Raw genomic sequence first — 15,917 nt, 5'->3', positions numbered from 1 at the left:
CTTTGGTAAACAATGTGTTTATCAGTCAAAAAAACACATTGTAGCACTAGTTTTCTTTTACACATTATCATATCAATACTGTTTTTTTAAATAAAAGTATCCAGAGAACTATTAATAAACATGGGTAATTTGATACCCTTATATCCTTATTATACTTCATATCTCCCAAAGCCCTGTGATTACTTTATTATTATGTATGGAATAGTCATCATTCATTAGATTTCTCATGCTATTGTAAATCAGTGGGATTAACTGCATTTTAGGTTACAGCTGGCATCTTTGCATTCCTGACTCCTCCTGTGATTAGTGCAGTCTCAAGGATTCTTGGAATATTGAAACTCTGTGTTTCGTACATGTGGACCTTTTGTGAGAAAAGATGATAAACCTGGAATTTAAAATATAGTCCCCTTTAATCTGTGGTATGCAAAACAAACAGCAGGGATATGCTGCTCTGAACACTTCAGTTGATCTCGCCTCTTTGAACAAAAATTTTCTGCGTGGTGATACAAGGATGGTGTTTCAAGCCCAGGCTGAGTGTGTGTCTCTAGTCCCTTGGTTAAACCTCACCTCTTAGCAAATATTTCTGTTCAAGCACTGCCAAGGTGAGGTAGACAGATGCTTTTGGGGTGCTACCATTGCAAAACATCCAAAGGATATCACAGAATTTAGTCCTTTGGCAAATATTCATTAAAAGGTGAACTGCCATTTTATAGGGATACTCTGATTCAAGTAAAGGAAATTTGACAATTATATGTTTGAGCCCAGTGGGGTTATGTCTATATTTTAGCAGTGTAAATGATAGAAGAATTTTCATCATAAATAGTGTGCTACACCAAATACATAATTTGAGATTCTGTATGAGTGTGGAGACTAGAGTATTTTTAGTTCCATTTTCAGCAGTGCAATGCAGTTTGAAACCCTAATTTTCAAGCTATTTCTCCTATGATATAAAGAGAAATAATTCATCAAAAAGAGTAATTTTTGTTTCAAAAGAAATGCTGCTTATTCAGGACTAAAGATGGAGTCTTTCCCTTATCTAAGTTTGAATATGTTTTTAAAGAATTTCGCTGGAAAAGAAATAATATCAGCAATAGCAGCAACTACTTCATGAAAGCTTAAGGACTGGTGTTTTCTTTTATTCCAAAATATGATTTTTTAAACCATAATTATTATTGTCATATTCACAGATGCTTTTTGAGTGAATAGCTTTTATGGAATGAAAACATCCCCTGCTGTTTTGGCAGGACTCAGCTGAGACTAATGATGCTAAAAGTTAGACATACATTAATATATTATAAAAGACCTTTTTTTAAAAAAAAAAAAAAAACATTCCTTTTAAAAAATAATCTCAAATAATCACGGCTCAGTGTAAAGAACTTTCTCTCCTCTCATGCATTTACTTTTGAGTGGCTGTATAAATGTTTCCACATGACTGCTTCTGAAGTTCTTGTGGTCAGGGAGAGCATCAGATCTAAATGATCTTTTGAGGTTACTGTGCAGCAGCTTTTTAGCTGCGTGGAAGGTTCAAAAGCAACACCAGCTCTGTTACAAGCATAGGTGTTCTGTGCTTGTGCCACCCCTAACATTTGTGTGTTAGATAATAACACACATGTAAGTGGATAAACTGAAAATTCAGTTGAAAAGGATCAAGAATATTACATGTCTGAATTATTTTGGGCTAAATTGTTGGGGATTATACAGGACTAGAAATACAAAATGTATATTTGACAGTCTGAACACTGCACTTAAGACTAATGGAATCTATCAAGTCTATTTAAAGAGGTGCTTTCTAAGTCCTCACAGTAATTTTAACGTAAGTTTGTCCCTGAGAACTCAGTTATAAATAGCAATAGTCAGTATTGGTATCTGGTATAATTAGATGCTGAGTTCAAGTAGATTTGAGATGAGATATTTGGGGAGAGTCTTTCTACCTCAAAGGATAAATTGAAGGGTTTTCTGAGGGACACTACAGAATCTCACTTGCTGAAGCTTTACAAGAGAACTGAAACACCAGAACTTTTAAGGGTTTAGGGTCCTCTGCCATCACTTCCAGGCTCCCTGAGCAGAGGCCATACCACGAGAACAATTCTCATTGTCTTGCTTTGTTCTTTTTACATTCTTAAGCATACTGGTTATTTACATTTATATTACAGATTTGCATCACAGAGATGAAAACATGGCACTATGTCCCTGTTTGCACATCCTACATAGACCCTTGAAAGTATATTTTACTCTGGCAAAACTGCACTGTGACACTTGTATATGACTTTTGTACTTGCTTTGACTGATTTTTTACATCACCTACAGGACAAAAAGCAGACCATAACAACTACAGCTATCTAAATAAAGGAAAGAAAGCAGTATTAAAAGACAAAATCAGAAGATAAATCATATTCAGTGGGATTACTACACACCTTAGAAGATTGTTGTACTTTCTCTTTTCTAACAGAGAAAGTAACAAGAGCAAACCATTCCCTAGCTGGGTTCACCATGATTTGTATTTTTTGTTAGCTATGAGCCCTTGTTTAGTGTTCCCCACAAACAAAGGGGAACTTGGAAACTGATACTGACATAAGACACTGAATGGATACTGAAATAGAAACACCTTGATAAGAATGCTGGTGGCCAACTCTGAGGGTGACCACAAGTGATTTCCAAGGTAAAATACAGTGCCATCAGCAAGAGAAATGTTTCTTTGGACAAAGAAAGGTTCTGTAAATCAAAGAGGTATTTCCAAACTACTTTCCTAGAACAACCATTATTCATGAAGCACCTATTAAAAAAAGCACCTATAAGGAAAAATATTTCACCTGTCATTAATTGGATCTCTATTAAGAAATTGTTGAAGCCACTGCATTTGTAAGTGATCAACTTCTGCTGCTATCGATCTAAATTTTCATGATCCAGCTCAGTATTCAATACAGTCTTCAAAAAAGCCAGGCAGTCAGTGCTTCAAGACTCAGAGTGTTCCTTCCCTTGTCAAGGCTGTAACCTGAGAATCAGTTTATGAAATTTGTGACTCTTTGTCACTTTTGTCAAACAGCTGGAGCATCAGTCTTACCAAAAACAACTCCAACCCTGGAATCAGTTGCAGAAGTACTGGGGGGGTCTTCCCTGGGTTACACAGAGGACAGAAATAGAAAACCATCCTACTGGTGACTACCTCAAGGACTCAGCTGTTCTCTCTTTTTCCCTACTCTTTCTTTCCTATTTGCCATGTGGTAATCACAGCAGAGAAGAATTCTGCTCATTACTGTACTTCTGGTTTTAATACAGAATGATTTACAAAGGCTTCTCCTTCAGAAAGCCAGTCTTATTGTATCAGCAGGACCATCGTTATTGGCTACCTCTCAACCAACCTGAATAAATTTGGAGGAACATTTTCTCTCTGCTTGTCCCTTTTCACACAGCAGGATGTAGCCAGGCAGCCAAGCTCAGGCTGCAAAACCCCTTATTACCCACAATGAACTCCTCTCTAGAATTTCTTTTAGCATGTGAAGATCTTTTCCCAGGAGCAGGACTGGACAGAAAATGAAATAGGAATTTCCAATATCCATCTTATTTTATCTTAGAGGGCTTTTGCTCACTTTCACTGTAAGAAGAGGGAAGCAGCTGTTGGCAGCTTCACCTCAGCTCACAGCTGGAATATCACAGAAGACTGATGGAGCTGCAGGTATGAATGATATTCCAGTTGTTAAAAATACAGATTTTGGATCTCCATATCCACTGCTCCTCTGCTTTCCCCTCTCTCCTGGCTTCCATTTCCCATGATGACTTCGCACAGCAGGAAATCACTTCACTGAATAGGATCCTGCCAGTCCTAATGCCCAAAATTCCTGTAATGAAGTGTTTTCCTTCAGTAGTGATGAGGAACAATACATGAGGAAAGAGGACTTTGTCCATCATCATCTTTACTTTTCATCTTGGCACTGGTGTCCTATCAGTTTCATTCAAATGAGTCACAGAAATAAAGAAAAATGAAAAAAAAAACAACAAACCAAGATCTCAGAGCTGAGCATGAAGATAACGGCATGTTTCAGGTATATTCTTGTTTTATAAAAGTAAGAAAAGGTTCAACTCTCCTCTAGCCTTATAAAATACAAAAGGCTAATCACAATAATTACACGGAATAGTTTAGCAATGCATAGCTTGTCCATCCTTGATTTAAAGGACTAGTGTGATTCAACTTGAAATCCAGTTTAATAGTTACCTTAGAACACCAAAATCAATACATGAGGAAGCACTTAAGCAGAAGAGTTTTCCTCCAGTACACAATTTCCTAGTTATTTTTATCACATGAATATCTTGTAGAATTCAGTCCTGAGTACTAGAATTACTCTATCAGCTGTGCAAAAAGGTGAAATTTAAAACAAATACTGACAAACTGAACATTTTAGTTTACTCACCTCATATATGTGAACTTGCTCATTTGTTACAGCAAAAATTAATAGAACGTTGTTTTGCATGAGTTTGTCAGTTAATTGTCCAATTGTGGGATACTCCTGCAAACAAACAAAAGAGAGGCACATCAGTCTGTTTCTCACGTGCTTCCAGTTACTGTCTCCCATGAAACACACATTCAAGTGATCATAATGAACACTTTGTTCTCTGTGTGGTATAAACTCTAATTAGGAATACGTGTATACAAAATAAAAGATAGCGCATCTAATTTCCTCATGTTATTTTTAAGGAAACCCCTCTGTGAAAAATACAGAGCCAGATTCCATAGAGGGAGCTTGGCTCAGTAGCATCTGTGTTATATATTTATATTTAATCCAAAGAACAACACTGCACCAGAGCAACTAAGTATTTGTCCTACAATGAACAGCACAGTGTATATATTCAGTATTTCTGAACTCTGAATCTTAAGGTAAGTTCTTCTACAGGAACAGTGTCCCGCAAATTCCTGAACTGGCCCTGAATTCACACTCTTTCAGGGAACATAGTTAATGCAAATCTTGCCTTCCCTGCAGAAGGAAATAGTATTTAGTCCAAATCCATGGGCTTTCCTATTGCAGAAATCAGATTTGTTCTTTTTTTTTTTAGTTATAATCTATCCTAATTCCATACAAACATGCTGTTCTCTCTTGACTGAAATGAACAGTTACAAGTAAAATAGATTATGTGAAATATCTGGATTCCCCAGCTTTTACACATTTCAGTGCTATAATTCACTAATTTTCTAAGTTGTTTGTGTTAGTCTTTAAATTTCCAGGATGTGAGAGTGTACAAAATTCATAGTTAATTACCAGAACAGTTGACATGGAATATTCATTATTATGGTCCAAATGACAGTTCCCATCATTAGGAATAACAATCCCTGCCAGTTTGCTGTCCATCCCAAAATGGGAATCAGCGTCACTCACAAACACCAGCAAATGTAGAGAATCATTCCTCCATCCAATTTTTTCCTGTCATTTAAAACACATCAGTTTAGCAGGCTATACTGCATCACAACATAGAAAAACAGCAAAAATATTTGGAGAACAGTGTCTCAAAATAAATGAAGAGCATCATTCTCAAGGAGGTATCAAAAACAACACAACATCTCTTAAGAGATTATGTTCATTCCATTGTCTTTGGCTAACATTTTGTTTCCCCATCCCTGTGTTTAATAACATGGGTTGGCCATGTTCATGTCAATCTGCTTACTACCCTAAACATAATTAATAAAAAATATTTAAAGAGAAAGACAGACCCAGTAATTATACAGGTATTCGGGCTTATTTGTCTCTGGCAATGAAAAGGAAATTTAGACTAAAATATTGCAATATGCAGGTTTTACTTGTACAGCCAAAAGTATTTTCACACAAATTTCATGAGGCTCTTGGTTTCTGTTAAAATGTTTTGAAAAATAATCTGTAACTTTGAAATACCAACATGTAATACTAGAAGATGTAATATATGGAATAATATTATACTTAGAAGTTTCAATTACCTTGCAAACAGCTGCCTGCATAATTGCATCGAATCCTCCCTCTGGAGTGTCTATATTAGCAGAAATTCGCTGTCCTTTCACAATTTCATTAAATTTTTCAGCATCATTTGTTAGGGGCAAAACATGTTTATATCCAAAGGTGGGTAAGCACTCATATGGTACACTTCTGCAAGAAAAGTGAGACAGCTTATGGATAATACAGAGTGTAAAATCACTACAGTGGCTACTTCAGAGGCCTGCCTGGGTTGGTTTTGGTCTTACATGTCTCATCTGTGCCTAGGAAGATTTAGTGAAAAGCATAAGATAATTAAAGAGCATCCAGTGACTTGAGCAATGTAAAAAATCTACATAAAGGCTGGGAAATGCCTCCTGGAGCTGCCAGTTACCAACATGCCATGCCCCCTGCTGTGCCTTGATTTCATATTTGGAAGCATATTGGGATCTGCAGTTCCTTAATGGCATTCAGAGAGAACCACCAAGGTGCTGCAGTCCTGCTCCAGGTTGCAGAGCACAGGTTCTCCCCTACACAGGTTAGCTAAGGGCTAGGGCAGCCTGGGGCTGGGGAGACTGCTAGACCTTAAGGGGAAAAAAAAGCAGGAAAACAGCATTGATGGCTGAAACTGGTATTCTGTGATGGGTTTGAGTTTGCAACTCCTTAGTATAGTGTCATAAAATTCTTTTATATATATATATACACATACAAGTATGCTGCATACCTTTTTTTTTGACATATTAAGCACATTTGTAACTAGCAGCAAAAGCTAAAAATCAGAATCACTCCCAGATTCCTCTATCCAAATAATGTAAGATGCAACAGAACAATGATCAGAGGGGTGAAACTAGAAGAACCAAATCTTTTTTCACACACTGACTGATTTACATCTGGAAGAGGGCAGTTTGCAGTGAAGCTGCTGAAATTAATTTTAGCTAAAGTTGTGAGTAAGTGTTGGCATGCAAACAGATATTGGGACTTTCCCTGCCTACCTGCAAGGGTTGTTTATTTCTGCAGCTGTAGTTTTGATAAATGGTGAAACTGGTTTTTCAACAAAAGATCCAAACCCCAGTCTGAAGTTGCTTGTCAGTTTTGACATCTCTTTGGAAAGAGTTGAACCCAGTTCTTTGATTGTATTCAGATCATCATCCATGGAAGCTGAAAGATCCATGAGGTAGTAGAGATCAATTGGATAATCTTCAGTCTGGCGAACCTTAATCTGTATTGTTTCTTCATGTCCTATTAAGGTCAGGGAAAGTGGGATACAGATCAGCACTTCTGTGCAGAAAGCACGAGCAATGCCAATTTCTTCATAAACTTCTATATGGTGACAATTATCTGGTATTTTAAATCACCAGTAGCATTAACTAAAAAACTTCAAAAATTGTCTGTCAACAAAAAAAAAATCTCAAATAAGGGTCTGAAAAATTAAAAGTAGTTCTAATGTTTGGGGTTTTTTTCTGAACAGTTCTTCAGTAATGCCATAAGCACAGAATTAAAACTGATTGCTGTAATTTGAAAAAATATGAGAACATCCCTTCAGCAGTATGAGGCTTTAGAAAATTTAGATATAGAACTAATTAAAACCGGAGGCAGAACTTTGGGGTCCTATCATATCCTTTAAAAATTTAAAGAAAGTCAAAACGTACACGGAGATTTTATTCTCAGTTCCAACACTATGACCTGACCTAGCTGAATGTCTCTTACCTTTTGTCATTCCAAATTTTCTTCAGGAAAAATTCACATCTGAAGGACCCCCAGGTAGGTCTGGAATGCTACCATAAATGTCACTGGTACCTTTTAAATCCTCAAAGCAAGATTTTATGTTGCCTCTGAGACAGTCTGTTTGCCAGACCAGCAGGGGAGAGGTGCAGGAGCTTGGCTGGGGAGGAGCCAGGGGCTTTCATTCTCTCCCTGCCACCTCACTGGCAAGAGAAGAGGGGAACTAAAAATATATATCCTTATTTTTGTGATGTACCCAGCACTTCTGAAAGTATTCTGAATTCAGTTGAACCTAGTTTTCATGCAATGAGTCAACAGATAATTTTGGACTCAACACAGATTTTCATCTTTAGTCTGTCAAGATATTTTTTAGACTGTTCAATCCAAAAAGCTTCAGTTTATCACACTGTCTGAAACAAAATATCCCACACCTATAAGCTGTGACTTACCTGGTCGCAGCCTCAAAGTTAATTTTTGGGGAGAAATCTGTGTGACGTCAGAATTGTTCTTCTGAGATGATGCAGTTAGAGGATCATTTCTGTGAATTTCTACTTCTGAAATGGGAAACTCAATCAAATTCAACTGGCATCCTTTGGACAAAAGATTTTCCAGGGTATCACACCTCCCATGAATTCCAGATGAGTCCGTGTAATTCTAATGCAAACAGGTGAAGGAAGGGATGAGTTAAATATTTTTACTGACTAGCCGCCAGCACCTGCTGGACAAAAGGTCAGTCCAATGCAGGGAATGGAAACAAAGGTGCAAGTTTGTGCAAACTAGTGCAGAACTAGATCTAGGTGGCACAGAAACCCAAATTTGCCCTTCATGGCTCATGTCACACAGGTGTATAATCAATGTAACTTACACTGTCTTGTTATCCTGGGAGAAACTGCTCTATTGTTGGGGAATGGGAATTGTGCCACTCACTGCATTTGGCTTCTCACAGTACTGGGAATGATAACACAAAGCCCCTCTGAGCCACTGGTTTTTCTATCACAGGATTATGCTGCAAATGCATCAGTCTTTCCTAGACAGTTTTGAACTGCTGATGGAAGGACATCATTTAATAACAGAAGAGGTCTTGCTGATAATAAACTCCTGGACATTTTGTGACAAACTGATTGTGGGCTACCCAGTCTTTACTGGTTCTTTTTTTCTGACCTACTCTTTCTCCTCAGCTCTCATTTAACCCGTTCACTGAAGCAGGCATCAAGTCCTTGTTCCTCTGCCTGGTGCCCAGCAATGACCACAGCCTGACTCCACGGTTCCCCAGCACCAGCTGTGCTCTCGGCATCCACACATCTAAATTTGGCCCAGCATCCTCCTTGACCTTCTCCCATCCAGAGGAAATCACAAGCCTTTTGATATCTCACAGTTTATTTTTATTACTCAGCATTGATATGCATTCCTTTCCACAGCACTGCTACAGGGTGAGTATTAACCTCGCACAGGGTTGAAGTCAATGGTTACTTTCACAAAGAGTAAAAGTAACCATTCTGTGCCTTATTAACATTTCCCAGAGCTATGCCTAGAGTTAAGATCCTCAAAATCAGTCAGCTGTCTCCTGGAAACTGCTCTGGCCTGCAAGATGTTTTGACCAAAAACCTGGGCAATGCCTGGCAGGACCAGCTCTGAAGCATTCAATTCCTGGCAGATGGTCGTGGGCCCATACCATGGGGCTGCTGCTCTCTCCTAGGTTGGGGCAAGCGACCCATGGATCAGCCATTGAGCCACAAATATTCTCTGAATTCAGGCACTGAAAAACTTCCCATGCAAGACAAAACAAATTTACTTTTAACCTATTAAAACCAGAACTATGACCCTTCTTTCCACCAAAACATCACCCTTCATGCCTGAAAATTGTCAGGGAACCTATATATTTTGGTGGAAACAATGTTGAGGCACCTGCTGGGAGCAGTGGTTTATTATTCTCCAGACTGAACCTGATGCCTTTGCTCAGGCAAAACTCTCACCCCCTGCATCTTGAATACAGTGCACATAAAATACACCATTCTAGCATTACAAACCTTTCACAGGGAGATCTGTATCATTGCCTTTAGTTACACACTTTGTAACTTTTCAAAATGTGTGAAGAAACAACCTCATATTTCAAATACAAAGCGTGTTCTTATCCTACAGAAAACAGTGGTTTTTTGGAGGTGCTTTTGTTTGCTCCGACACTAAAGCTCCTATGTCTTTTGCAATTTTGGTGTGCTTTTCTCTAGCAAAGAAATGAACGAGAAGAAAAATCACGTTTACTGCACTGAAGTTTTCAATGGTTCCACAGTTTTGCTTGTTTTGGTCTTGGGATTTTTTAAATAATTAAATTATGTTTGGCTCTTTTTTTTCCCCTGAAAATACGTGGCAGTAGTCAAAATTACGTGATCCAACCTCAATAAAATCCTCTTTTATAGTAAAAATATAAAAACTACTGCAAACACACAAATGTGGGGTTTTTTGACCTCCATGGTAACATATTTTGCAAATGGCAAAAGGTGTCTTTTTAGATTTTTTTTTAAAATATGCAGTTTTGTCTTTGTTAGCTATTTCATAAAGCAGTATGTTAGTCCCATGCTAAGTGTCATTTTGCTATACACAAAAACAATAAAAACTTTTAGCAGCAAAGGTGCAATCCAGAAACTAAAATGAAAAGGACTTATTTTATTTCTCTAGTATTTCTGTCAAGTTTTTAGTTCCTGTAGCTGACTATCTTGTTAATGCTAATGAACTAAGAGCTAGAATATTTACTGTGAAGTGGGGAGATATTATTTAGCACCATTTATAGGAGAAAGTTTTAAAAGCAGAGATGTGAAGTCACTTGCCCAGGGTTGCACTGAAAATCAGAAACAAAGGTATAGGAAAAAAATCCAGATATATTTTTTAAGTCCAATGTTTTACCAAAACACATCTATATCATACTAATTATAAAGCCGACATTATCATCATACTTAAAATCAACCCCAGATTAATAATTTCCATATGCAAGTTTTACATGTGGAAACTTACACACTGTTTCTACCTGCAAACCTTCTGTTTACACTGTCTGGCTTGGCACGTAACCTGTACGATACAGATTGGCCTCTGGCTTTGTATCTGGTGCTTCATTATCAATGCTGGGAGTGAGCCAGCCCTCAGGCTGATGATCTGAGACCCTCTAATAACACTTCTATTTCTGCCTTAGATTTGGAAGGTTGATGTTGTTGTGGTTTTTTCAAACAAACAAACGAACAAACAAGCAAACAAATGCCCAAACAACCACACTCTGAATAGCAGACCATCTAGAGTAGATTAAATTCCACTTCTGATCCCCAGGAAGGCTTCACTAAGCACTGCATGCATTACAAAACCATGGGCTGACCCTATTAAGTCAATACTTCATCACTCGGAGTGACTACAAAGTCTTACTTTGAAATTTTTTTTATCACTCTACCTCTTGCAAACACCAAGCGCAGTGTGGTCCGGAAAGCAAACAATCTTCACAAGTCACTGTGCTTTCCTGAGAACAGGTCCCTGAATTTAAATCCAAGAAGATAAAAGACTATTAATAATACGCTTAATCATTCCATTTATGAAGAAACTTGTCATTTAGAGAATGTGTGTGGTGGAAAATGCACACATTTAACCATATTTAGGATTACTGATAAAATTCCTTCTTAACGACAGTTCTATTGGTAAAAGATTAACTCTCTAATAAAGATTAAAACCTCAGAATTGCTGGCAATTAACATACCTCCTTTTGCATGCTTTACGGGTGGCATTCACGTAGAACATGTTAACTTGTTTCCTCCAGTGCACCTGAGAGAGTGTTACATGTGTTTCTGGTGTGGTGTAGGTAAGTAATTTCTGAAGTAACCAGAGATGTTAAAAGAACAAATTTAGCTCACATTGTAAGCTTAAAATTGCTTCACTCAGCTCTAGATACTGGATATGATTTTTATCCATTGTGTAAGTACCAGAGAAACACTCATTCATATGTATCATATGAAAGTTTCTTAGCAGATCAATCTGTGATTAGTGTAAACAAAATTGCTCAAACGTCTGTCTCTTTCAAACCTGTTGTGCTATGTAACGACCACCAAATAGTAGATGAATTGGCAATGCAGCCCTACAGCAGTCTGTCAAAAAAAAAATCATTAAATAGAAAGGAAAGATTAAATACAGAGGACAGAAAGCTATTTCGTGTCAACTTCAAGCAAGAAACAATGCAGAATGGTTTTGAAATGGATCTCCCTGCCCGAGCCTTACCTTGCACATAGTTATTTCTTTGCAGAAATAGGAAACAGAGGCAAAGCAATTCAATCCCCATTCGTTTTCAGTGCTGGCTGCGTGACAAAAAAATATTAGCTTGTTAATTATCGTCTGCGTAAAGGTAGAATGTCGTAAAAACCATGCATTCCTGGAGGGTAAGTTTTCAGATGTCACGTACAGCAGATTGCAAGGAAACTTCAACCCCAGCGGGACGGATCATGAACAAAAGTGAAAACAAGGGCTACCTGGGCAGGTAAAGAGGACAAGCTGTGCACACAGTAACGTGAACATGGTTATCACTTCCTTGTTTCCCTGGACTCCTTATAAGGCATACGGGGAAAATTCATTCAGGTGAAGATTTCTGTTAATCCCAGTCACTCTGGGTCCTAGAGCAACCCAGCCAAGAGACCGTGTTTGTCCATGTACAACAACCCTTTAAAGGCTCCTTCAAATAACGCCTTTAATTGTTCCCTGAGGGAGTGCATTGAGAGATGGATCATTAAGATTGCCAAGTGAGTATACCTGGAGAGAAGTAAAAATCCCATTTTTTCAGATTTCCTGATGTGGAGGGAAACTCATAAAGGCAATTGTGAGAGAAAAAAAACCCAAAAAGCAAAAACAAAAAAGCAATCACAGATTAAAGGTGAGGACTTGGCTTCAGTACTTCAAGATACCAAGTATATTGATTTTATAACATTCCAAACTGAAAGGAAAATACTGCAGTTGTGGATTTATTTTAATATATAGAAGGAGGAATAATTTCATTCGTAGTACAGCAACTGACTTGAAAAAAAGGATCATGTCAGCTTTTACTCTGTCTAATAAGTGGCTGAATATTCTACAGCACAGATACAACTGCATAACAAGTTACTGCTATCTCTCCTCCACCTTCCCAACCTGAAATAAATGCAAAATATGTCTTTCTTACCACCATATTAAAAGGAAATAAAATACGTTATTTCCAGATTTCATCTCTTCCCATCTTTTATGGCCTGCTATTGTCTGTTTTAAAAATCATTTGTTCAAGACAAATCCTGTCTTTTCACAAGGATTTGCAATAGTGAAAGTAGGGATGGGTCTGTATTAGTTAAATTCAACATGCCTGAAACATTCCTGGGCATTGAGGCCAACTGGCACAGAAAGACCTGAGTTTGTGATTGCAAAGTGCCTATTGGGACTATTCTAGCAACCAAATTGTGCCCAGAAATTTTTTGCAGTGAGTGTTAATTGGAAGAGGTCAAATTCATGCCAGGGAGAATTTTAACAGTCTAATAGCATAGACAATCTCATTCTAGTGCCTGGAAATATTCCCAGGCACATCCAATTTTACTAGTATTTACACAGACTATGGGTAGGTTCAACAGCAACTCAAACTGGATTACATCAGGACTACCTTTGCTCTGCCCTTGTGTTCCCACCCCTTTGCTCTTACTAGTCAGTGTTCATGTCCAAACACGCTGCCTTTCAAACTGAGCCAACTAAAATCCAGTCACCTTCTGGGGGAAGATGGAGGGCTGTTTTTCATCTGGGTGTGTCCCTTGAACCCTGTGGCTGCCCAGTCCAGAGTGCAAGGCACAATTGGCAGGAAAGGTGAGAATATGTTAGGCCAAATTTAGCCCAGTTTAGGCTGTTGTGGAACCATATCTTAACATTTCTATTTACAACAACATTCCTAAGTCTCCTTCAGCTGCTCTCTATGCCTCAGAGTGCCCTTTGTAAGGCACTTGTTCAGCTACAGCAATTTCATGTGGCATGAAAAAAGCATTGATTAGATTATGTTCGCTCAGTTTGTGAAGACAAAACTCTGTGAGAACACTGCCTATGTAACTACATAAGGTCAAAAAGAAGTGGAATCTACTGAAAGTGTTTGTTCTCGCTAAGAAAAACATCCTCCTGTAAGAAGCCATTCAAACATCTTATCTCCCTGGGTTTGACTGACATTTGTGTATGTGTCCTTTAATATTGTTACTATGTCTACAGCCTTGCAGAGCTCCAAAATCCAGTGCTTTCCCTGTAGAAGGGTCACCTTGTAGCTCTCACTGGCCCCTGGTAACATAACAACACTCCAAACGAGGTACTCACAGGGCTCGGTGGCAGTCCTTCAGCCACCACAACATACCAGCCACCAGCAGTGTCTCAAATTAAGGACCAGCCAGCTGAACAGCTGGCAATTAGCAAATACTTAGATTCAAGATATCAAACTCTGAAGTGTAGAGAGAATTAATAATACAGCCTACATAAAATTTACAAATTCTATTTGATATTATCAGTTTCCCATTTGCTTGTGAGCTAATATTTTATATAGGTCTTGGCAAGAATAGCATGGCTGGAGGCTAAGTGCCTGCCTCGGAGTGGGGTGGCTGCCAAAGACTATCTGAATAAGTCTTTACTGAATAAAATAGCTAATTTTCTGCAAATTATTCAGAATAGACCTCTCTGGATTGCCTGGAGAGAGCAGAGAAGGAAAAGGAAGTAGCAGAATAAATAACAACAAAAACACACAGGAAAAAAAAAGACAGCAGGGGCCTAAGAGAGGTCCTGAAAAAGAGAGCATGCACCAAGAGTAAACCTTGGGCAAGGTAAGAATACCTAGACAGGAAGCTGACAAACGATTCTTGTTTTGAAACATCACCTGTGATAACTAAAGGTAAGTTGGCCAGGAAATTCCTCTACTAGATCAGTGTTTTATTGGCTTTAATTATCACTAAAAGAGTACAATCTCAATCTAGAGTGGCCATGCTGGTGTGGGAAGGGTGTGTAAAATCCTTTGGGGTCGTGGCATTGCTTGATTAGACAGCAGGGTTCCCCTTCTTCATAAGGTTTTTAGTACATTCTGCTTCACCCACCCAAATTAAAGGCATTGATTCAATGAGATACACAGAGAAGTAGTTTGTAGTGCAGAGAGAACACAATTATTATTGTCTCCCATCAGCCACTGTATCTTCATTTTGGAGTAAATTCTGGTCTCTATTAAATCAGAGTTACAGTTTTTTAATGACACATCAGAACAGAAAACAGCTCTTTATCATTCTGTGTAGGCAATGCTGAACAATGCAAGTCTTCCCCCATTCCTGGCATGAATATAGCCCTGATCTCTCAGCTTCACACACAGCCCAGTTTTTAATTCCCAGTGATCTACACGCTCACACCCTGAAAGCCTGGAAAAATATGGAACAATTTAAAATCTGAATGTCCCCTGGCTGAGATGATTCTCAGAATATTTACAAAGGTGCAGGGAGGCACCCCTTGCACTTGAGAAAACATTTCTCTGTTTTTGAGATGGAGTCTGCCTCCTCTCCACCATGTTTAGCTCCTCAATGCATCTTAGGTCAGAAGCAGATTGCTTTGTGCTTGAAACATCTGGTGACTTTATTCTCTCTCTGGTTTATTTTCCCAATCAAATCCTGAAAGCTCCTGACAATCTCTAGTGGGGAATCAAAGCAGACTTTAAAATTTCAGTCAAATTTTTTAACCTGAAAGGTAGTAAGTAAAGATTATACGCAAGTTTACGGGTTAAAACACTTGTCTCCCAAAGAAGACCTATGTTCTATAGCTGTATAGATGAGTGCTTCCATACTCTTGGGCCAGCAGAAATGGAAAGCATTTTCTTTGGAAAGTGTGGACAGATATATATCCCCCAGCAGCCTGATAGACCCAGTTCCAAAGAACAGCAATGGCAGATGTTTCAGAGGATGCCTGTCAGTTCGCTAAGCAATGAAGGCTGAAAAAAGTTTCCAAGCTTGAAACTTTGGTTCATCTCTACAGAGCTAGAGATGATTTGAGTATCCACACAGCAGTGCGAGAGTTCTGCAAACAGGCCAGCCCAGCATAGAGAGAAACCACACATAAGTACTGCAGTGACACTGTGAGGACTATCCTGTCTCTGCCTTTGCTGCAGTACAGATCTGGCAGTGCTTTAGGGACAGCTGGCAAAACCATTTCAAGAGGAAGTGACAATCCCTAACAAACCGTTGTATTTAATGGCGAAATTCACAGTGAAGGTGAATGTAACAAATC

At 38.5% G+C, this 15,917-nt stretch overlaps 1 protein-coding gene across 2 annotated transcripts in view; it reads right to left on the bottom strand.

Annotated features, from left to right (window-relative positions):
• Positions 1-15,917, bottom strand: part of ITGB6 (integrin subunit beta 6) — a 49,246-nt gene that overhangs the window by 22,564 nt on the left and 10,765 nt on the right. Inside the window, exons 2-8 of one of the 2 annotated variants that reach the window (XM_082285316.1) lie at positions 11,898-11,974; positions 11,083-11,162; positions 8,102-8,306; positions 6,923-7,169; positions 5,939-6,104; positions 5,250-5,411; positions 4,407-4,502 (exon numbers count right to left, since the gene is read on the bottom strand). In XM_082285316.1, the coding sequence (XP_082141442.1) occupies positions 4,407-4,502; positions 5,250-5,411; positions 5,939-6,104; positions 6,923-7,169; positions 8,102-8,306; positions 11,083-11,162; positions 11,898-11,958 (1,017 nt within the window). In that variant the 5' untranslated portion in view covers positions 11,959-11,974. Of the gene's footprint in view, positions 1-4,406; positions 4,503-5,249; positions 5,412-5,938; positions 6,105-6,922; positions 7,170-8,101; positions 8,307-11,082; positions 11,163-11,382; positions 11,761-11,897; positions 11,975-15,917 lie in introns of those variants that run through there. The other variant, XM_082285317.1, reaches the window with a different exon arrangement.

The sequence above is a fragment of the Coloeus monedula genome (genome assembly GCF_965178545.1).
Source record: "Coloeus monedula genome assembly, chromosome: 7".
Lineage (NCBI taxonomy): Eukaryota > Metazoa > Chordata > Aves > Passeriformes > Corvidae > Coloeus > Coloeus monedula.
This window is presented reverse-complemented; position numbering and strand designations above follow the sequence as displayed.